The sequence below is a fragment of the Musca autumnalis genome, unplaced genomic scaffold, assembly GCF_047663935.1.
Source record: "Musca autumnalis isolate F117 unplaced genomic scaffold, ASM4766393v1 scaffold_4, whole genome shotgun sequence".
In the NCBI taxonomy this organism is placed as follows: domain Eukaryota; kingdom Metazoa; phylum Arthropoda; class Insecta; order Diptera; family Muscidae; genus Musca; species Musca autumnalis.
This window is the reverse complement of record NW_027411977.1, coordinates 85,329,833-85,353,592: the sequence shown is the minus strand read 5'-3', so window position 1 is coordinate 85,353,592 and position 23,760 is coordinate 85,329,833. Positions and strand designations below refer to the sequence as shown.

The 23,760-nt window shown below is 38.3% G+C and overlaps 3 protein-coding genes across 32 annotated transcripts in view; 2 read left to right on the top strand and 1 right to left on the bottom strand.

The window, feature by feature from the left end:
• The window catches only part of Spn (protein phosphatase 1 regulatory subunit spinophilin), a 347,126-nt gene that overhangs the window by 219,087 nt on the left and 104,279 nt on the right, over positions 1-23,760 (top strand). For 24 of the 29 annotated variants that reach the window (XM_073982797.1, XM_073982823.1, XM_073982817.1 and 21 more), the window contains one exon: positions 21,477-22,701. In XM_073982797.1, coding sequence (XP_073838898.1) covers positions 21,477-22,701 — 1,225 coding nt within the window. Of the gene's footprint in view, positions 1-5,173; positions 5,444-21,476; positions 22,702-23,760 lie in introns of all 29 variants that reach the window. The other 5 variants (XM_073982826.1, XM_073982827.1, XM_073982825.1 and 2 more) reach the window with 2 other exon arrangements.
• Positions 13,724-15,093, bottom strand: LOC141402118 (uncharacterized). Its single transcript, XM_073982831.1, has 2 exons — positions 14,792-15,093; positions 13,724-13,943 (listed from the first exon to the last, which is right to left on the bottom strand). The coding sequence occupies exons 1-2, from the start codon at positions 15,029-15,031 to the stop codon at positions 13,863-13,865; spliced, it is 321 nt and encodes a 106-aa protein (XP_073838932.1). The 5' UTR covers positions 15,032-15,093; the 3' UTR covers positions 13,724-13,862.
• On the top strand, positions 16,044-17,405 carry LOC141402117 (uncharacterized). 2 transcript variants are annotated; one of them, XM_073982830.1, is made up of 3 exons: positions 16,050-16,606; positions 16,665-16,928; positions 17,004-17,405. In XM_073982830.1, the coding sequence occupies exons 1-3, from the start codon at positions 16,138-16,140 to the stop codon at positions 17,387-17,389; spliced, it is 1,119 nt and encodes a 372-aa protein (XP_073838931.1). In that variant the 5' UTR covers positions 16,050-16,137; the 3' UTR covers positions 17,390-17,405. The 2 variants fall into 2 exon arrangements, with proteins under 2 accessions (XP_073838930.1, XP_073838931.1); XM_073982829.1 differs by having other exon boundaries at positions 16,044-16,606; positions 16,665-17,405.

Sequence of the window (23,760 nt, the reverse complement as noted above, 5' to 3'; positions counted from 1 at the left end):
AAAATTCTCTTCAGACAAGTCAATGAACAACCTTCAAAATACCAGAAATCTGGTGGTACCGTTCTATGGGGGCTATATGAAGACGTGGACCTATACCGACATATTTCACGAGGAAAGTTTTATACCCACAACGAAGACAAAATGACAAATTTCAGACATTTCGGAGGGATATTGAGGCCACAACCTTCAAAATACCGAAAATCGGGAGGTACCATTCTATGGGGGCTATATGAAGACGTGGATTAATTTCAGGTGGAAAGTTTTATTCCCCCAACGAAGACTTAATACCAAATTTCAGCCATTTCAGAGGGATATTGAGGGCACAACCTTTAAAATACCAGAAATCCGGAGGTACCGTTCTATGGGGGCTATATGAAGACGTGGACCTATACCGACAAATTTCAGGTGGAAAGTTTTATACCCACAACTAAGACAAAATGCCAAAGTTCACTCATTTCGGTGGTATATTGAGGCCGCAACCTTCAAAATACCGAAAATCGGGAGGTACCATTCTATGGAGGCTATATGAAGACCTGGACCTATGACGACAAATTTCAGGTGGAATGTTTTATACCATCAACGAAGACAAAATGCCAAATTTCAGTCATTTCGTTAGGATATTGAGGGTACAACCTTCAAAATACCAGAAATCCGGAGGTACCGTTCTATGGGGTCTATATGAAGACGTGGACCTATACCGATAAATTTCAGGTGGAAAGTTTTATACCCCCAACGAAGACTCAATACCAAATATCAACCATTTCGGAGGGATATTGAGGGCACAACCTTCAAAATACCAGAAATCCAGAGGTACCGTTCTATGGGGGCTATATGAAGACGTAGACCTATACCGACAAATTTCAGGTGGAAAGTTTTATACCCACAACAAAGACAAAATGCCAAATTTCAGTCATTTCGGTGGGATATTGAGGCCACAACCTTCAAAATACTAGAAATCCGGAGGTACCGTTCTATGGGGGCTATATGAAGACGTGGACCTATACCGACAAATTTCAGATGGAAAGTTTTATACCCACAATGAAGACAAAAATCCAAATTTCAGTCATTTCGGTGGGATATTGAGGCCACAACCTTCAAAATACCGAAAAATCGGAAGGTACCATTCTGTGGGGGCTATATGAAGACGTGGACCTATGACGACAAATTTCAGAAATCCGGAGGTAGGCCTCTGTTGACAGTTTTCCTCACGGAAGTCTTTCTTATACTCGAATTTATGATCCTACTTTACAGCATTTAATCGATCCACTCCACTAGAATAGAGGAAATCCCTGTGAAAATGCCCTGTATAACGAGGAAGACCGACTAGGTTTGGTTTGTCGTGGCAGCTAACTCCGAGGACCGCATTCACACGATAGTTGTTTATGGCATCTGCGACTGCATCCGTATGAATGCTATTCAAATCTGCTTGATATGCTTGTTGATCTAGGAGTTCTCTCTTGTAACGCTGGTCCTCTCTTTCCAGATCATGAAGATCCCTCCTGGCTTTCCTGGGGTGGGGGTGGTCCTATCCACCATATGGTGATTAGGTTGGCTCTCGTGATAACAGCCGAACAATTACTGAACAAAAGCATGAAATTGTGTTGCTGTAATGGGAGAATCTTTGCCTCCTCATATCGATGGTGCACTGAAGACATTAGGAGGCAACCTGATGTAGTTCTCAGGACGGCATTCTGACAAATTTAAATATTTTTCCATTGCGTTGCACATATAATCGCCGACCAAACTGGCGCCTTATTGCTTACCACAGACCAGCCTATCGCGTTATATGTGGTCAACAGGGTTTCTTTTTCTGCATCCCAAGTGATGCAGGCTAGGGTCTTGAGAATCTTGTTCCTATTTCTCAGCTTGTTGCTGATAGCTGTGGCATACGCGGACGACGTGAACATACTGTCGAATGTGACCGCTCGAATTTTCCGGTAGTTGTAGTCGGAATTCTGACATTCAACTCTGTTCTCAGCTCTGCCGTCCATATGATGAACAGAGTGACCATATTAGTGGCGGATATTTGCATATTCCTCGCCTGGAAAAGGTTGTAAGATCACAAATGACACCAAAGAAGGTGCCGGACGCCAAGATCGTACAATCGTCCGCATACGTTACGATCTCAATGCCGTAGGGGCGGAATACAGGAGAGATAGAGGTTAAACAGTTCCGGAGATATCACCCCACCTTGGGGAACGGCCTGTTTCACTTTACGGGGCTTGGAATTCTATGAATGGCGTCCACACACTTAATCGATTATCCAATGTTTCATACATGGCCGAAGGGTTTTCTGTTCGATGTCCTCAAATAGCGTTAAGTGCCTTTCAGTCACACGGCTTATTCTGGTTGAATCCGCGACAAATATGTGTGGAGATTTGTCATTTGTCAGACCTGGTGATTTGTATGGCTGAAAGCTGTCAATCTCCCATTCACGTTCTGAGGGGCTAGTTAATCTATCAGCTGTTCATCCTTTGCAGTTCGGGTTTCATTATAGAATGCTGTGGTAGACAGGACACCATCAAAATTCCCCGCAACCGGAGAAGAGAATCACCTTTATGTTATCGGAAAAAATAGTAACAAGTAAAAAAGGCTTGTATTAAAGCTCAAAAGTTTGCGGGGGGGGTTGGGGGTGGTGGTCATATCGATATATAGGGCTTTTGTACCATACTAGCCTACGAAAAGCATAATGTCGGGCCGCTAGGGAAACCTTCAGTAAAAATGTCCAAAGGATCTTCGAACAGACCCTCAACTACAAAAATGTCTTGAACATTTGTATGAGTGGTACCCCAAGTATTGGACCGATAGGGATCAAATTTTAACATAAACTAAGCTTGGACAAAAAAATTCGAGATCGAAAATTTGGACCAAATCGGTTGCTACGTTTATGAGATATTGCGCTTATTATTTTAGCAAATATTTTCAAACATTTGTGGGAGACGTACCGGAAGCAGTGGACCTATAATCACTACCATCGAATTTCATCTAATATTCGAAGAAATATTATAATATCCAAAGTGTGGACGAACGCAGTATTCGGTTCGAGCCCTCCAGCCACCAAATATGGTGCCATAGGGTTTTTTTTTACAACTTTCGGGCTGTTTTCTCAAGAAGTATGGACTTGACAAAAATCAAAGTGATTCGAGAACAGGTCTTAAAGTGAATTTAAGGACTGAACAAAACAAATATAGTCCATATTCGAACCTGATCTATATCTGGTAAATATATTAGGATGTGTAAAGTATGGACCAAATCGCTCACTCCCATCCAGAGTTATCGTGTGCACAATTTTTCCCGAACATTTTTGAACTTTTTTGGGGGAGGTACCTGAAGGTGTGGACCGATATGGCTTATCTTCGAACTTAAACTAAGTTTGCACAAAATATTACGAAGGCCACATTTTGGACGACTCTGTAGATCTGTTCGAGAGTTATCTTGCGCTCTAACCACTACACACGGTGTCAGGGTTTTTTTGCACCTTTAAGGCTAGTTTCTCAGGAAGTGTGGACTTGCCCCTGATGAAACTTATACCGTCGTATGGGGGGCAGTTAATATAAGTTGCTACAACAAAAATCAAAGCGATTCGAGAGCAGGTCCTAAACTGAACTTTTCCGAAATTTTGTGTAGGTGGTACCCGAAGGGGTGGACCGATTAAGTCCATATTTGAACCTCATATTACTCTGGTAGAAAGTTTACGCTGTACAAAGTATGGACCAAATCGGTCACTCCCTTCAAGAGTTATCGTGCGCACAAACTTTCTGAACATTTTCGAACTTTTGTGGGGGAGGTACCGGAAGGAGTGGACCGATGTAGCTCATCTTCGAACTTAAACTAAGTTTTGGCAAAATATTACGAAATCAAAAATTTGAACCGAATCGATTTATCCGTTCGAGAGTTATCGTGCGCACCAGCCAGACAGACAGGCAGATGGACGGACATGGCTAGATCGACTCCAAATTGTCAGAAACACATTTCGTCCAAAACCATTATTTCGATGGGGCAAATTTTCATCGTATCAAAGTGTATATACCCTCTGTAGCCTAAAGGCTGAGGGTATAAAAATTAGTAGATTCTTGCAGTTCTGAAACAGACCAAATATTTGTAGTAGAATGTGTAAATTTTTCAAAATATGAGAATGGGTTAGTGAATTTTATGGATTTTTCCTCAATCAATCAAAATAGTTCTAATTTTCAAAATGAAGCCCAGTCAATCCGATGAATAGGTTTTATTTTCAAAATTGTCAAAAATCAATTTTGGGAAATGGAAAATTGTGTTTGTGAAGAGATAAAAAAATGCTTAAAATATAATTAAAAAAAAAATCATTGTTTTGTATTTTAAAAGTATATTTATAGGGCCGTCAGATAAAATTAATGTCCACAAATGCATTGACTTTACTTTAAATAAAAATGTGAACTTAGAAATGGTCTGTTCCAGAACTATAATAATCTACTAAATTTTACTATTTTTGCGATAACATAAAGGAACAATTGTTATCGTAGTAAATATTAATAGATTCTTGAAGGTTCTGGAACAGACCATGGATAGTTTTTATATCTAATAATTCTTACACAGAAAAAAATTTATCGATTTTCCGGCGATAAAAAAATGTCGTACTAACAAAATTCGATAAAATTATTTGATCACAAAGTAAAAATATAACTGATAAAATATTTCACATATTGACTAAAATATTTATCGATTTTTTATATTGAACTGATAAAATATTTCACATATTGGCAAAAATATGTATCAAAATACATATTCCAAATTTTATATCAGCATTCAGTGGTTGTTTTAATAGCCACCAATAAACATTAGCGTTATAACTTTTTTACAATTTTTTCAAATATCAAAAATACCAACGCATAGCCGCGTAGAGCAAGAAAAACTACTATGAAATACTGTGTCATTTTTTGTATTTAACAACATTCAACATTTTTTTCATCAAGAAAATATTTTGTTTTTATCAAGCACAATGTGGAATATTTTGATAAATATTTTTGTCAATATGTGAAATATTTTATCAGTTGTATTTTTACTTTGTGATCAAATTATTTTATCGAATTTTGTCAATATGACAATTTTTGTTTCGCCGGAAAATCGATAAATTTTTGATTGAACTTTGATTTTTTTTATCAAATGGCTAAAATTTTTTTCTGTGTACAAATCGCAGTGTCAGTGAAACAGTAAAATAAAACCCAACATTTATTACAAATTATGTTATTCAAATGCAAACAAATAGATCTTGCAATATGACGCTTTAATAAAATGTACTTATGAAAATTTAAACAAAAAAGTCAAACAAATGAAAGAAAAGAAAATTGGCGTTTAAACAAATTTGTGAAAAAAAAAACAAAATAAAAATACCTCCCATAAAATAAATATTAAGGTGTCGTCTACAACATGTGCTTAAGTCTGAAGAATTTCTGCAGCAGTTGTCGAGGTTAGTATAAACAACAAAGAGATTATCCAATTTTTTTTTATATATGCATATAGATATGTATGTTTGTATATTTTTTTTTTATAAACAATAATTTACTTTTTAAACATAACAATTAAAATTCTAACAATAATTTAAAGACTCTTACACAATATTCAAATGGCAAATAATAAATAAATTTTTTTGTTTGAATGTGTGATGATGTCTGATGACAATGGTGAGTGAGATGACGCGTTGTATGTGTGTTTGTTGGCACGTTTTTATAATTTTAGTGATGCCTATGGTGGGGTACCATTCATAAAACATTATGTGCCTTGACATTGATAATTTGTCTATTTAAAATGTTTTAAGCAAATTTACAATTCTGTTTAAATATTTAAATATTTTTAGAAACTATCTAAGAGTCGAGTAATGACGTAAATTGTTTCTGTTTGGAAAACTAAAAACAATTAAATTGAAAGATCAACATAAATACATACATAGATTTGATTGAATTTGTCCCAAATGGGCTTTATATGTTGACCGATTCGGTTGATCGTCGTTACATATTTTCACGGGGGAACTGACATAAGAAATACCAATAAAAGGATAATACCAACTCAAAGATTCGTCGAATGGTGGATATTCATACAATTTCTCTGAAACATATAGAAAAAAAATCGCAGCAATGTATACTAAGAACTTGTTCCTCAAACATCTCTTCTGGACGTAAAATATAACTCGTGCGTATAAAAGATAACATTTATAATAAAAATATTTTTTTAAATATAAAAACTCATATTATTGTTTTTTTTTATACAGAAATAGAAACACAACTAATAATAAAATCAACAAAATGTCCATGACAGTTGAGGGCGGAGGCAAGTCTATGAATTATGAACATGTAGTGACAAATGAATAATGGAAACTATATTTGTTTGCTTAAACTATTCTTTGAGTTTAAAAATAGACACATATTATACGGAAACTAAATTTTCGCATATTCATATTTATAATTCACACATACAAATTGACATTATTTCTTCTGCTGTAAGGAATATTTTATGTTACTCATCATGAGACATAAATAAGTAAAAAATGGTAATTTCGAGCGGACAGAACTTTTTAATTGAAGTATGCTGGCATAAATATACCTTCAGCCTGTGACCAAAAAAAGAAGCAAACCCAATATGAACAGGTTTTCCCAACACATCTTCCCTTAATACATATACACTAGGGTTATGACTTTTTTACAACCTCATATCCCTGTATCATAGCGTGATGAGTTTTGCCATAAGATTACATAAAATCTTAATTATAAGGTGATTCAATGAAAAAACCTCACGCACAAAATGATTTTAAAATTTGAATTTATCAAAATTATGGACAATTTTTTGAAGTCACTGAAAACAGATATATAATTGAAAATAAACTTTAAAACCACATGAGATAATTAAAATGACATAAAATTTATTTCTCACTATTTTTCTTCAATTCTGAGAATCGTAAAAATGTCGTAAACGCTTTTATTCAAAAATATAATTTTTTAACAAAAACAAAAAATTTAAAATTTTTTCAAAGTGCCTTTTTCCCGACTTTTTTAATATTTGAATGAAATAAACGTTATTATAGTTATTAGTAGGCTTATATTTATTCATTCGTGCAACAAAAAATAATTTTTTGAAAATTTTTTTTTTTTTCATTTCATATATTTTTTCAAAAAATTATTTTTTTAAAATCGATTTGTGCGTGAACTTTTTTTATATTTCAATGGAATAAACGATAGCATAGTGATTAATAGGCAAAAGTTCATTCATCCCTGCTACAGGAAATCATTTTTGAGGAAAAATGTCAAAAAGTCATAACCCTAATATACACCTTAAAATATACATATTTATTTCAATTCAAGAGCTTCCACTGCATATTTATTTATTTTCCCCATTAACAATCCATGACTTTATTAGATATTGTCCGCCATGAGTTATTTATTCACCATAACATTTCATCGAAATATGGCCCCGAAGAGTGACAGTTTTGGTATGTGGCAGACCTTATTGACATATTTTAAAAAATTAAAAAAAATAGTTATTTGAATGCCACTACCAAATAGAACTTAAATTTAATTTTAAGAAAATCGAAAAGTGCAATCATTGATAAAACTTGGTTTTAAATATTAAGAAAAAAATTCAAAACGATCCGCGAAAAACTCTTAAACTTTACTTTTCACGAGTTTTGTGTTGAAGGTACCCGAAGTAGTGGACCGATACAATCCATATTCAAACCCCATCTATGCTTGGAAGTAATATTACTATATACAAGTTATCATACGCATCATTTTATCTAAAAATGTTCGAACTTCTGTAGAGGAGGTACAGGAAGTAGTGGACCGATGACCCATCTTCGAACTTAAATTAAGTTTGGACAAAATATTAAGAATGTCACAATTTGATTCGAATTGGTTGCTTTGTTCGAGAGTTATCGTGCCCACCATCTAGCCAGACAGATGGGGAGACATTTTTAGGTCGACTCTAAAGTTTCTGAAACAGATTTTGAAAGGGTATTTTTTTTACAGAAAGGGTCTATAAATGCACCCTTTCTTTCAGAAAGGTTTTATAGATGCACCCTTTCTTTCAGAAAGGTTTTATAGATGCACCCTTTCTTTCAGAAAGGTTTTATAGATGCACCCTTTCTTTCAGAAAGGTTTTATAGATGCACCCTTTCTTTCAGAAAGGTTTTATAGATGCACCCTTTCTTTCAGAAAGGTTTTATAGATGCACCCTTTCTTTCAGAAAGGTTTTATAGATGCACCCTTTCTTTCAGAAAGGTTTTATAGATGCACCCTTTCTTTCAGAAAGGTTTTATAGATGCACCCTTTCTTTCAGAAAGGTTTTATAGATGCACCCTTTCTTTCAGAAAGGTTTTATAGATGCACCCTTTCTTTCAGAAAGGTTTTATAGATGCACCCTTTCTTTCAGAAAGGTTTTATAGATGCACCCTTTCTTTCAGAAAGGTTTTATAGATGCACCCTTTCTTTCAGAAAGGTTTTATAGATGCACCCTTTCTTTCAGAAAGGTTTTATAGATGCACCCTTTCTTTCAGAAAGGTTTTATAGATGCACCCTTTCTTTCAGAAAGGTTTTATAGATGCACCCTTTCTTTCAGAAAGGTTTTATAGATGCACCCTTTCTTTCAGAAAGGTTTTATAGATGCACCCTTTCTTTCAGAAAGGTTTTATAGATGCACCCTTTCTTTCAGAAAGGTTTTATAGATGCACCCTTTCTTTCAGAAAGGTTTTATAGATGCACCCTTTCTTTCAGAAAGGTTTTATAGATGCACCCTTTCTTTCAGAAAGGTTTTATAGATGCACCCTTTCTTTCAGAAAGGTTTTATAGATGCACCCTTTCTTTCAGAAAGGTTTTATAGATGCACCCTTTCTTTCAGAAAGGGTCTATAGATGCACCCTTTCTTTTAGAAAGGTTCTATAGATGCACCCTTTCTTTTAGAAAGGTTCTATAGATGCACCCTTTCTTTCAAAAAGGTTATATAGATGCACCCTTTCTTTCAGAAAGGTTCTATAGATGCACCCTTTCTTTCAGAAAGGTTCTATAGATGCACCCTTTCTTTCAGAAAGGTTCTATAGATGCACCCTTTCTTTCAGAAAGGTTCTATAGATGCACCCTTTCTTTCAGAAAGGTTCTATAGATGCACCCTTTCTTTCAGAAAGGTTCTATAGATGCACCCTTTCTTTCAGAAAGGTTCTATAGATGCACCCTTTCTTTTAGAAAGGTTCTATAGATGCACCCTTTCTTTCAGAAAGGTTCTATAGATGCACCCTTTCTTTCAGAAAGGTTCTATAAATGCACCCTTTCTTTTAGAAAGGGTCTATAGATTCACCCTTTCTTTTAGAAAGGTTCTATAGATGCACCCTTTCTTTTAGAAAGGGTCTATAGATGCACACTTTCTTTCAGAAAGGTTCTATAGAGGCACCCTTTCTTTTAAAAAAGGGTCTATAGATGCACCCTTTCTTTAGAAAGGGGATATGTAAGCACCCCTTCTTTCAGAAGGGTCTATAGATGCATCCTTTCATTCAGAAAGGTTCTATAGATGCACCCTTTCTTTCAAAAATTGTCTATGGATGCACCCTTTGTTTAAGAAAAGATCTATAAATGCGCCCTTTCTTTCAGAAAGGGATGGACCATATCTTTCAGAAAGGTTCTATAGATGCACCCTTTCTTTCAGAAAGGTTCTATAGATGCACCCTTTCTTTCAGAAAGGTTCTATAGATGCACCCTTTCATTCAGAAAGGTTCTATAGATGCACCCTTTCTTTCAGAAAGGTTCTATAGATGCACCCTTTCTTTCAGAAAGGTTCTATAGATGCACCCTTTCTTTCAGAAAGGTTCTATAGATGCACCCTTTCTTTCAGAAAGGTTCTATAGAGGCACCCTTTATTTTAAAAAAGGGTCTATAGAAAGGGTCTATAGATGCACCATATCTTTCAGAAAGGGTCCATAGATGCACCCTATCTTTCAGAAAGGGTCTATAGATGCACCCCTTTTTCAAAAATCGTCTAAAGATGCGCTTTCTTTCAGAAAGGGTCTATAGATGCACCATATCTTTCAAAAAGGGTCTATGGATGCACCCTTTGTTTAAGAAAAGATCTATAAATGCGCCCTTTCTTTCAGAAAGGGTCTATAGATGCACCCTTTCTTTCAGAAAGGGTCTATAGATGCACCCTTTCTTTCAGAAAGGGTCTATAGATGCACCCTTTCTTTCAGAAAGGTTCTATAGATGCACTATTTCTTTCAAAAAGGGTCTATGGATGCACCCTTTGTTTCAGAAAAGATCTATAAATGCGCCCTTTCTTTCAGAAAGGGATGGACCATATCTTTCAGAAAGGTTCTATAGATGCACCCTTTCTTTCAGAAAGGTTCTATAGATGCACCCTTTCTTTCAGAAAGGTTCTATAGATGCACCCTTTCTTTCAGAAAGGTTCTATAGATGCACCCTTTCTTTCAGAAAGGTTCTATAGATGCACCCTTTCTTTCAGAAAGGTTCTATAGAGGCACCCTTTATTTTAAAAAAGGGTCTATAGAAAGGGTCTATAGATGCACCATATCTTTCAGAAAGGGTCTATAGATGCACCCTATCTTTCAGAAAGGGTCTATAGATGCACCCCTTTTTCAAAAATCGTCTAAAGATGCGCTTTCTTTCAGAAAGGGTCTATAGATGCACCATATCTTTCAAAAAGGGTCTATGGATGCACCCTTTGTTTAAGAAAAGATCTATAAATGCGCCCTTTCTTTCAGAAAGGGTCTATAGATGCACCCTTTCTTTCAGAAAGGGTCTATAGATGCACCCTTTCTTTCAGAAAGGTTCTATAGATGCACCCTTTCTTTCAGAAAGGTTCTATAGATGCACCCTTTCTTTCAGAAAGGTTCTATAGATGCACCCTTTCTTTCAGAAAGGTTCTATAGATGCACCCTTTCTTTCAGAAAGGTTCTATAGATGCACCCTTTCTTTCAGAAAGGTTCTATAGATGCACTCTTTCTTTCAGAAAGGTTCTATAGATGCACCCTTTCTTTCAGAAAGGTTCTATAGATGCACCCTTTCTTTCAGAAAGGGTCTATAGAAAGGGTCTATAGATGCACCCCTTTTTCAAAAATCGTCTAAAGATGCGCTTTCTTTCAAAAAGGGTCTATAGATGCACCATATCTTTCAAAAAGGGTCTATGGATGCACCCTTTGTTTCAAAAAGGGTCTATGGATGCACCCTTTGTTTAAGAAAAGATCTATAAATGCGCCCTTTCTTTCAGAAAGGGTCTATAGATGCACCCTTTCTTTCAGAAAGGGTCTATAGATGCACCCTTTCTTTCAGAAAGGGTCTATAGATGCACCCTTTCTCTCAGAAAGGGTCTATAGATGCACCATATCTTTCAGAAAGGGTCTGTAGAGGCACCCTTTCTTTTAGAATGTGTCTATGTATGCACCCCTTTTTTGGAAAAGGGTCTATAAATGACCCTTTCGTTTAGAACTGGTCTATAGATGCACCCTATCTTTTAGAAAGAATCTATCGATGCGCCCTTTCTCTCAGAAAGGGTCTATAGATACTCCATATCTTTCAGAAAGGGTCTATAGATGCACCCGATTTTTCCAAAAGGGTTTATAGATGCACACTTTCTTTCAGAAAGGATCTATAGATGCGCCCTTTCTCTCAGAAAGTGTGTATAGATGCACCATATCTTTCAGAAAGGGTCTGTAGATGCACCCTTTCTTTCAGAAAAGGTTCTATGGATGCACCCTTTCTCTCAGAAAGGGTCTATAGAGGCACCATATCTTTCAGAAAGGGTCTGTAGATGCACCCTTTCTTTTAGAATGGGTCTATGTATGCACCCTTTCTTTCAGAAAGGGTCTATAGATGCACCCTTTCTTTCATAAAGCGTCTAGAGATGCACCCTTTCTTTTAGAAAGGGTCTATGCGTGCACCCTTTTTTCAGAAAGGTCTATAGATGCACCCTTTCCTTCAGAAAGCGTCTATAGATGCACCCTTTCTTGCAGAAGGGTCTATTGATGTACCCTTTCCTTCAGAAAGGGTTTATAGATGCAGTTCTTTTTCAGAAAGCGTCTATAGATGCACCCTTTCTTTCACAAGGTGTCTATAGATGTATCCTTTCTTTCAGAAAGGGTACATAGATGCACCCTTTCTTTGCGAAAATTACCGTGCGCACCAGCTAGCCAGACAGATGGACGAACATTGATAAATCGACTCCAAATTGTCCGAAACATATTTTGCCCAAGCATGCTTGTCCAAGTTTGCTTGAAGCAAACCCAATATGAAATGTCGACGTGCAGCAAATGTTGGAACCGGAATTCTGAAAAAAACTAGGCTCCGACTTTGGACAACAATTAGTTATAATTTTTTTTTAAAAATGTTTTTATTCTATTATCCTTATACGAGGGCAACTAAATAAGTTCCTGGCCTAGGCAACACTAGGCGCCATTTGACATTTCCACCAGCATGCATTTGACTTTTTGGGTCATCTACTCTGCAGTAGAGGACGCTGTCTCTCTTCTCTACAGTAGAGGACTTTGTGGGTCATCTACTCGTAAGTAGAGGACTATTTGGGCCATCTACTCTACAGTAGAGGACCTTGTGGGCCATCTACTCTACAGTAGAGGACTTTGTGGGTCATCTACTGTACAGTAGAGGACTTTGTGGGCCATCTGCTGTACAGTAGATGACTTTGTGGGCCATCCACTCATAAGTATATGGCTTTATGGGTCATCTACTCTACAGTAGGGGACCTTGTGGGTCATATACTCTTATGTAGAGGGCCTTTGGGCCAATTACTCTACAGTAGAGAACCCTGTGGGCCATCAACTCTATAGTAAAAGACCCTGTGGGTCATCTTCTCTAAAGTAGAGGATCCTGTTGGCTAACTCTTCTACAGTAGAGGACCCAGTACGCCATCTACTCTATAGTAGAGAGAAGATCCAACAACCCTGTGGGATATCAAGTCTATAGTAGAGTACCCTTTGGACCATTTAATCTAGATCAGAGAACCCTGTGGGCCATCCACTCTAGAGCAGAGGACCCTGTGGGATATCGGACCCTGTGGACCATATTTTCTTATGTAAAGGACACCAAGGGCCATCTCTTCTACAGTAGAGGACCCTGTGTGCCGTCTACTCTACGATTAAATCGCCATGCGGAACGATCCTTACAGCCTTATAATCTGAATTAGACGACACTGTGCGTCATCTACTCTACAGTAGACTACACTGAAGGCCACCTACTCTGTAATGGACAACCCTAAAGGCGTCCCCTGTTACAGTAGTAGATTGTATTTGAAAAATGCATGTTGTCCATGGTTTCACTGACAAACGCTTTTAGCACAGCATTCGGAATTTATGAGTTTGGCTTCGAACGTAAACACGTTGTGTTTTCGAAGACATGTGTTCAATTCCCAGCCTGTCACAATCCTGTTTATTTCTTTGTAATTTTACCTGTTAAGTCGAAGTTCATTTAAAGCCAAAGAGATTCCCACATAACCATCAAATTAAGTGCTATACATTATTTTGTTACACCTTATTTGGTCGTGACCAGGTGGTATTGAACCATGGAACGGATTAAATCAATTATGATTTGATTGAAAACATTTTATTTACGACACATTGAATCGCTCAACAATTTCACCAATTCATTTTGAAGACCCAACAACAGAGAATAACGTAATTTCATTTCGGATGACAGTATTTTTAGCGGTGCAGCCAAATCGGAATGAGACATAGCATGTGCCTTATAACGGGACAACTCATGTTCCAAATAAATCACCACTGAGTTCAGCTGATATGGCTTCCCATAATTCACAAATATCTTTACTCATTTCTTTAAAATCTGGCGTAACAATCGATTTCATTTTCTTGATAATTTTTGTTGTAGAATTTATAACTTCCAACTTGGATTTGTTGTCGTCGTCGGCATCCGTGTTAGAGACTGTGGTGGTGTTGCCACCTTTGCAAAGACCTATAAAGGTGTTAAGTGTGGTATTAAAATTTTTACACAATTGCGGTGTAAGATTTAAATCATCCAACAAATAACTGTTAAATGAGGTTTTGTCAAGGGCTCGGACATTGCTTGCTAACGGCGTTGTTGTTGTTGCTATTGTTAATTCTTCAAAACCAGCCCTAGAACGATCAGCGCAAAAGCATTTGGTGCCAGATTGTATTTGACATTGATAGGGTTTGGGAGGACAATGACAAGGTTTGTTGGAGCCTGGCATATTGCTTCCCCTTCCCGTGGTAACATTGAAATAGAGATTTATGGAACTAACGGTGATGAGACCTTGTGATTCAATAACTTTCAAAAGAATTCAAATAAAAACCGGTTGCGTGTTAACAGAGAACTTTATTTACCTGTAGTGGGATTCTGTAACTCATTTTGCTGTTACCGACAAAAATTAAATCGCAAAATTATGACTAAAAACATAAAGAAAAGTTGGCATCACTGTTTGTGTCGGTAGAGGCTAGCGACTACTTTTTATTCACCGAAAAATTTCGTTAATTATCGAAATTATAAGCATTTTAATTTTACCGACAATTATCGATAACAGCAAAAACGAGTTACAGAATCCCACTACTGGTGAATGTATCGGTTTAATCGAATTATTATTGTTATTGCTTTTGATAATTTGGACAAAATTCCTCAGCGGTAGTAGTATGTTCCTGACCAACAACAACGCCACTATCTGAGATTTCTTCCGAGTCATCGTCATTTGTTGCACTTAACAATGTTGAACATTTTAAATTTTCTACGGAAGTTTCCGTTTCTAGTTCGGTGTGAAAATCAACTTTTTGCAATTTTTCATCACTTGCCGGTGGTGCTCTTAAAAAGGGTCCATATAATTTTCCCTCCACTAAGGCGACGCACAAATGACTCATGTAAATATTAACTAGCCGCAAGTCATTCAACTCCTCTGCTTCATATGTGGACAAATAATCCAACCATTGACATGTCAGCTGCCATTCCTTGGATTGATGTGGAAATACGTCCTCTGGTGATTTACACATCTCCAATAGAAAGAGGAAATCTTGAGGTAATTGCTCCAATTCCATGGTTTTTGATAAAAATTTCTATTGAATAAAAAAAATTTTACGAAAAAATAGTTCAAAGAATTTGTAACAGAAATGACAAATGAAAAAAAAAATGTTCAGAAGCATTTCAAAAACACATAGACACTGAGGGAAACACCCCAATAGAAAATCAAGTGCTCGATAACATTTTCGTCGAAGGTACGTTGTGGAAAATTCCGAAATTGTCATGTACGACAGCTTGCATGACCATGTCTTGCTTTGTGTTTTGGTGACAAACCAAAAAATGCTCAAAAAGCGTGCTTTGAAATAATTGCACACATACAGCTGTGTTCTAAAAACGAGGGCTACTAGAAAAGTTTTCGGCCTTATACTGAAGACGCGACTATTTATCATCAAAAACGGTTTTATTGTATTCCCATGTATTCTCCAGCACTTTTCACTTTCGAATTTCTGGAGACTTCAGGGGCTGGATTCTTGTTCTATAAAAATTCGAAATGAAAAATTTCGAATTTTTATAGAACAACTTCGTTTGAAGCACCGCGATCGTATTTCTTTAACGTTTCTATGCACTAATCGACATGAGCCTTTTTTGATAGTAAAATTTTGCTGGATCCAACGACTTTGAAAAAAATTATAAAGAAAATATTTTTCATTTCGAATTTTTATAGAACAAGAATCCAGCCCCTGAAGTCTCCAGAAATTCGAAAGTGAAAAGTGCTGGAGAATATATGGGAATATAATAAAACCGTTTTTGATGATAAATAGTCGCGTCTTCAGTATAAGGCCGAAAACTTTTCTAGTAGCCCTCGTTTTTAGAACACAGCTGTATGTGTGAAATTATTTCAAAGCACGCTTTTTGAGCATTTGGTTTGGTTTGTTACCAAAACACAAAGATATGGTCATGCAAGCTGTCGTACATGACAATTTCGGAATTTTCCACAACGCATCTACGACGAAAATGTCATCGAACACTTGATTTTCTATTGGGTTATTTCCCTCAGTGTCTGTGAGTTTTTGAAATGCTTCTGAACATTTTTTTTTCATTTGTCATTTCTGTTACAAATTCTTTGGACTATTTTCTTTATTCGTAAAATTTTTCATTTCAATAGAAATTATTATCAAAAACCATGGAATTGGAGCAATTACCTCAAGATTTCCTCTTTCTATTGGAGATGTGTAAATCACCAGAGGACGTATTTCCACATCAATCCAAGGAATTGCAGCTGACACGTCAATGGTTGAATTATTTGTCCACATATGAAGCAGAGGATTTTAATGACTTGCGGCTAGTTAATATTTACATGAGTCATTTGTGCGCCGCCTTAGTGGAGGGAAAATTATATGGACCATTTTTAAGAGCACCACCGGCAAGTGCTGAAAAATTGCAAAAAGTTGATTTTCACACCGAACTACAAACGGAAACTTCCGTAGAAAATTTAAAATGTCCAACATTGTTAAGTGCAACAAATGACGATGACTTGGAAGAAATTTCAGATAGTGGCGTTGTTGTTGGTCAGGAACATACTACTAACGCTGAGGATTTTTGTCCAAATTATCAAAACAATAATAATTCGATTAAACAAAGAAATTCTCCAGGTAAATAAAGCTCTCTGTTAACTTGCAACCCCGTTTTTTATTTGAATTCTTTTGAAAGTTATTCAATCAGGTCACATCACCGTTGGTTCCACAAATCTCTATTTTAATGTTACCACGGGAAGGGGAACCAATATGCCCGGCACCACCAAACCTTGTCATTGTCCTCCCAAACCCTGTCAATGTCAAATACAATCTGGCACCAAATGTTTTTGCGCTGATCGTTCTAGGGCTGGTTTTGATGAATTAACAAAGGCAACAACAACAACAACAACAACACCGTTAGCAAGCAATGTCCGAGCCCTGGAGAAAACCTCATTTAACAGTTATTTGTTGGATGATTTAAATTTTACACCGGAATTGTGTAAAAATTTTAATACCACACTTAACACTTTTATAGGTCTTTGTAAAGCTGGCAACACTACCACAGTCTCAAACACAGAGGCCGCCGACGACAACAAATCCAAGTTGGAAGTTATAAATTCTACAACAAAAATTATTAAGAAAATGAAATCGAATGTTCCGCCCAATTTTCAAGAAATGAGTGAAGATATTTGTGAATTATTGGAAGCCATATCAGCCGAACTCAGTGGTGATGTCGGTCCTGGTTGCAGTGCTTATTTGGAAAATGAGTTGGCCCGGTATAAGGCACATGTTATGTCTCATCCCGATTTGGCTGCACCGCTAAAAATACTGTCATCCGAAATGAAATTACGTTATTCTCTGTTGTTGGGCCTTCAAAATGAATTGGTAAAATTGTTAAGCGATCCAATGTGTCGTAAATAAAATGTTTTCTATCAAATCATAATTTATTTACTACGCTCCATGGTTCAATACCACCAGGTCACAACCAAATTTAGGTGTAACAAAATAATGTATAGCACTTAATTTGGTGGTTATGTGGGAATCTCTTCTCTTCAAATAAATAAACAAGATTGAGCCAGGCTGGGATTTGAACACACGTCTTCGAAAACACAAGGTGTTAGCGTTCGAAGCCAAACTCATAAATTCCGAATGCTGCCCTAAAAACGTTTGTCAATGAAACCATGAACAACATGCATTTTTCAAATACAATCTTCTACTATAGAAGGGGACGCTTTTAGGATTGTCCACTACAGCGTAGGTGGCCTTCAGTGTAGTCTACTGTAGGATAGATGACTCACAGTGTCGTCTAATTCAGATTATAAGGCTGTAAGGATCGTTCCGCATGGCGATTTACTCGTAGAGTAGACGGAACACAGGGCCCTCTACTGTAGAAGGTATGGCCCGTAGTGTCCTCTACATAAGAATAAATGGTCCAGTGTCCGATATTCCACAGGGTCCTCTCCTCTAGAGTAGATAGCCCACAGGGTCCTCTACTGTAGAAGAGTTAGCCAACAGGATCATCTACTTCAGAGGAGATGGCCCACAGGGTCTTTTACTATGGAGTTGATGGCCCACAGAGTTTTCTACTGTAGAGTAGATGGCACACAAGGTCCTCTTCTGTAGAGTAGATGACCCAAAAAGTCCTCTACTTAAGAGTAGATGGCCCACAAAGTCCTCTACTTAAGAGTAGATGGCCCACATAGTCCTCTACTGTAGAGTAGATGACCCAAAAAGCCCTCAACTTAAGATTAGATGGCCCACAAAGTGCTCTACTGTAGAGAAGATGGCCCAAAAAGTCCTCTACTTAAGAGTAGATGGCCCACAAAGTCCTCTACTGTAGAGAAGATGGCCCAAAAAGTCTTCTACTTAAGAGTAGATGACCTACAAAGTCCTCTACTGTAGAGTAGATGGCCCACAAGGTCCTCTACTGTAGAGAGATGACCCAAAAAGTCCTCTATTTAGAGTAGATGGCCCACAAAGTCCTCTACTTTAGAGTAGATGACCCAAAAAGCCCTCAACTTAAGAGTAGATGGCCCACAAAGACCTCTACTGTAGAGTAGATGACCCAAAAAGCCCTCTACTTAAGAGTAGATGACCAAAAAAGTCCTCTACTTAAGAGTAGATAGCCACAAAGTCCTCTACTGTAGAGTAGATAGCCACAAATTCCTCTACTGTAGAGTAGATGGCCCCCAAGGTCCTCTTCTGTAGAGTAGATGACCCAAAAAGCCCTTAACCTAAGAGTAGATGACCCACAAAGATGGCCCACAAGGTCCTCTACTGTAGAGTAGATGGCCCAAAGGCCCTCTACATAAGAGTATATGGCCCACAAAGTCCTCTACTTAAGAGTAGATGAACCACAAAGTCCTCTACTTAAGAGTAGATGGCCCACAAAGTCCTCTACTTTAGAGTAGATGGCCCAAAAAGCCATCTACTTAAGAGTAGATGACCCACAAAGTCCTCTACTTAAGAGTAGATGGCCCAAAAAGTCCTCTACTTAAGAGTAGATGGCCCACAAAGTCCTCTACTGTAGAGAAGATGGCCCAAAAAGTCCTCTACTTAAGAGTAGATGACCCAAAAAGTCCTCTACTTAAGAGTAGATGGCCCAAAAAGTGCTCTACTTAAGAGTAGATGGCCCACAAAGTCCTCTACTGTAGAGTAGATGGCCCAAAAAGCCCTCTACTTAAGAGTAGATGGCCCACAAAGTCCTCTACTTAAGAGGAGATGGCCCAAAAAGTCCTCTACTTAAGAGTAGATGACCCACAAAGTCCTCTACTTAAGAGTAGATGGCCCAAAAAGTCCTCTACTTAAGAGTAGACGGCCCTCAAAGTCCTATACTGTAGAGAAGATGGCCCAAAAAGTCCTCTACTTACGAGTAGATGACCCAAAAAGTGCTCTACTTAAGAGTAGATGGCCCACAAAGTCCTCTACTGTAGAGAAGACGGCCCAAAAAGTCCTCCACTGTAGAGAAGATGACCCGAAAAGTCCTCTACTTAAGAGTAGATAGCCACAAAGTCCTCTACTGTAGAGTAGATGGCCCACAAGGTCCTCTTCTGTAGAGTAGATGACCCAAAAAGCCCTCTACTTAAGAGTAGATGGCCCACAAAGTCATCTACTGTAGAGAAGATGGCCCAAAAAGTCCTCTACTTAAGAGTAGATGACCCACAAAGTCCTCTACTGTAGAGTAGATGGCCCAAAAAGCCACCTACTTATGAGTAGATGGGCCATAAAGTCCTCTACTGTAGAGTAGATGGCCCAAAAAGCCTTCTACTTAAGAGTAGATGTCCCACAAAGTCCTCTACTGTAGAGTAGATGGCCCAAAAAGCCCTCTACTTAAGAGTAGATGGCCCACAACGTCCTCTACTGTAGAGTAGATGGCCCACAAAGTCATCTACTGTAGAGAAGATGGCCCAAAAAGTCCTCTACTTAAGAGTAGGTGACCCACAAAGTCCTCTACTGTAGAGTAGATGACCCCCAAGGTCCTCTTCTGTAGAGTAGATGACCCAAAAAGCCCTCTACTTAAGAGTAGATGGCCCACAAAGTCATCTACTGTAGAGAAGATGGCCCAAAAAGTCCTCTACTTAAGAGTAGATGACCCACAAAGTCCTCTACTGTAGAGTAGATGGCCCACAAGGTCCTCTACTGTAGAGTAGATGGCCCAAAGGCCCTCTACATAAGAGTAGATGGCCCACAAAGTCCTCTACTTAAGAGTAGATGGCCCACAAAGTCCTCTACTTAAGAGTAGATGGCCCAAAGGCCCTCTACATAAGAGTAGATGGCCCACAAAGTCCTCTACTTAAGAGTAGATGGCCCACAAAGTCCTCTTCTGTAGAGTAGATGGGCCAAAAAGCCATCTACTTATGAGTAGATGGGCCACAAAGTCCTCTACTGTAGAGAAGATGGCCCAAAAAGTCCTCTACTTAAGAGTAGATGACCCACAAAGTCCTTTACTGTAGAGTAGATGGCCCAAAAAGCCCTCTACTTAAGAGTAGATGGCCCACAAAGTCCTCTACTTAAGAGTAGATGGCCCAAAAAGTCCTCTACTTAAGAGGAGATGGCCCAAAAAGTCCTCTACTTATGAGTAGATGACCCACAAAGTCCTCTACTTAAGAGTAGATGGCCCAAAAAGTCCTCTACTTAAGAGTAGATGGCCCTCAAAGTCCTATACTGTAGAGAAGATGGCCCAAAAAGTCCTCTACTTACGAGTAGATGACCCAAAAAGTCCTCTACTTAAGAGTAGATGGCCCAAAAAGTGCTCTACTTAAGAGTAGATGGCCCACAAAGTCCACTACTGTAGAGAATACGGCCCAAAAAGTCCTCCACTGTAGAGAAGATGACCCGAAAAGTCCTCTACTTAAGAGTAGATAGCCACAAAGTCCTCTACTGTAGAGTAGATGGCCCACAAGGTCCTCTTCTGTAGAGTAGATGACCCAAAAAGCCCTCTACTTAAGAGTAGATGGCCCACAAAGTCATCTACTGTAGAGAAGATGGCCCAAAAAGTCCTCCACTTAAGAGTAGATGACCCACAAAGTCCTCTACTGTAGAGTAGATGGCCCAAAAAGCCACCTACTTATGAGTAGATGGGCCATAAAGTCCTCTACTGTAGAGTAGATGGCCCAAAAAGCCTTCTACTTAAGAGTAGATGGCCCACAAAGTCCTCTACTGTAGAGTAGATGGCCCAAAAAGCCCTCTACTTAAGAGTAGATGGCCCACAACGTCCTCTACTGTAGAGTAGATGGCCCACAGGGTCGGGAGTAGATGGCCTACAGGGTCCTCTAGAGTATATGACCCACAGAATCCTCTAATGCAAGGTATATGATGACCCACAGGATGCTCTACTGAGTATATGACCACAGGGTCCTCTACTGTAGATTTAAATTTGAAATAGGTGTATCTCTTGAAACAAAGAAACATTTAACATAAAATCTACCTCTAATATTTCAAAATTATTCCAATAATAGATTTTTGTTAACATAATTTTCCTTTCTTCTTCTTCTTCTTTTGCTTGCAGGACGCTCTAACAAATTGGAACGCCAAAATACCAACAACGATGTCACCGACAATTCAAATACAACAACAGCAGCACAAAATCACATTACATCACCACAACGTTCATCATCAGCTTCGGCTGTTTCGGCTAAACGCATCTCTAGCATTTCCCTAAATATGCCTGCTGCCGGTCTGGGATCGCGGCCAGCCAGTATTGTTTCTTCAACAACGAGTTTTGACGAAGGTGGTTTCAATGAACCTTCACCCGAAATTAAAGCCAAACTAAGGCCAGCCTATGAATATGAAAGCTCCAAACAACCATCAGGAAATCGTGGGCAAAGCAGTCCCACAGCAACTAAAATGCCAAAGTCTATCAATTCCGAAACAAATGCCGATGATAGCTATACAATTGAAGATTTAGATGAGGCTGAAACACCCAGTCTTAATTATGTGGATGTTGGCTATCGCCTGAAACCCGATGGCAGTGAATCGCGTGAAGTCTATGGTGAATCAGAACTCTATGATACCGCAGCCAAAGTTACCGATATGCACAAGAAATTCCATGCCAATGGGTTTGCCCAAGAAACGTCAACGGTATATGCCATTATCAAAACCACCGAAGTGGCGGGAACGGCAGAAATCTATTATGGTGGTGGTAACAAGGAAATAAAAGATCGCCCAGCCGTAATGTCACCCACCAAATCGAATTCTTCTGCCTCAAATTCCCTCATGGGTTCACCAATTAAAACAGCTACCTCACCACCGGTTGGCATTGTCTCGCCCATACGCCGCCGCAGCTCGGAAATAAGCGTCAAATCCACACCACCCATGTCACCACCATTATCGGGGGGTAGCAATGCCAATTCCTCGTCTAATTCACGCTCTATATCATCAATTGCCAAAGGTGTGGCACCAATTGCTTCCTTAGACGAGGAGGCCAATGATATACCAGCATTACCCGAACGGCCACCACCACCTGCAAACGCCATGGTAAATAACATCAATTCATTGGATTTACAAGATCTGGAATATGCCGACACCAGTGCCGGTGAGGATGAGGAAGATTTAATGCGCACCATAGAAGGAGATGCAGATTTTGTTGATGATTTCTATGTGGAGGAGAAAATAAAATCTATGGTGCAAGAAGAACAAGAAGAACCGATGGAGACAACAGAGTCCATCGGTAGAGAAGATAGTCTACCGGATGCAATGACTTCGTATGAAGCGGAGAGATTGTTGAGTTCAAGGTAAGTGGTGGGGGAATGTTTTTGTGTTATTATTATGATGAGGTTTGTAGTGGTGTTGGTGAACGAGAAAATATGCACAATCCACTGTTATCCAATTACTTGGCGGAGTTCTATTTGGTTATTTGAATTGTTTGAAAAATAAATTGTTCTTCTCCGAACCTTATAAGGTATTCTAATATAGACTTTCGAGGTCTTACAGAAGACCATTAGGCCTTCTTAGAGAAGACCATGAGGCCTTCTTAGAGAAGATCATCCTGTCTTCTTAGAGAAGATCATCCTGTCTTCTTAGAGAAGATCATCCGGTCTTCTTATATAGAAGATCATGAGGTCTTCTTATACAAGACTATGAGGTCTTCTTCTAGAAGACCATGAGGTCTTCTTAAAGAATATCATGCGGTGTTTTTAGAGAAGATCATCCGGTCTTCTTATAGAAGACCATGAGGTCTTCTTATAGAAGACCATGAGGTCTTCTTATAGAAGACCATGAGGTCTTTTTAGAGAATATCATGCGGTGTTTTTAGAGAAGGTCATCCGGTCTTCTTATAGAAGACCATGAGGTCTTCTTATAGAGGACTATGAGGTCTTCTTCTCGAAGACCTTGAGGTCTTCTTATAGAAGAGTATGAGGTCTTCCTGTAGAAGATTTCTAAGGTCTTTTATAGAAGATATGTGATCTTCTTATAGAAGACCATTATGAGATCTTCTTACTGAAGACTTCAGAGGACTTCTTGTTGAGAACTTCTAAGGTCCCTTATGGAGGATCTTCCGGTCTTCTTGTAGAAGACCATGAGGTCTTCTTAAAGAAGATCATGAACTATTCTTATTGAAGACTTCTAAGGTCTTCTTGTAGAATACTTCCAAGGTCTATTATAGAAGATCTGTCTCTTATAGAAGATCTGAGATGTTCTTATAGAAGATCTGAGGTATTTTTATTGACGACTTCTAAGGTCTTCTTATAGAGGACTACCAGGTCTTATAGAAGGCCATTAGGTGTTCTTATAGACGACCATGAGGTCTTCTTGTAGACCATGAGGTCTTCTTGCAAAAGACCACGAGGTCT

Bases quoted from the DNA above. Each gene is read 5' to 3' on its own strand.
- LOC141402118 (XM_073982831.1), bottom strand. From the start codon at position 15,031: ATGGAATTGGAGCAATTACCTCAAGATTTCCTCTTTCTATTGGAGATG. The intron at 13,944-14,791 runs GCAAGTGATGAA...ACACCTTTATAG, and splicing joins CCTTTTTAAGAGCACCACCG to GTCTTTGCAAAGGTGGCAAC.
- LOC141402117 (XM_073982829.1), top strand. From the start codon at position 16,138: ATGGAATTGGAGCAATTACCTCAAGATTTCCTCTTTCTATTGGAGATG. The intron at 16,607-16,664 runs GTAAATAAAGCT...TTCTTTTGAAAG, and splicing joins TAAACAAAGAAATTCTCCAG to TTATTCAATCAGGTCACATC.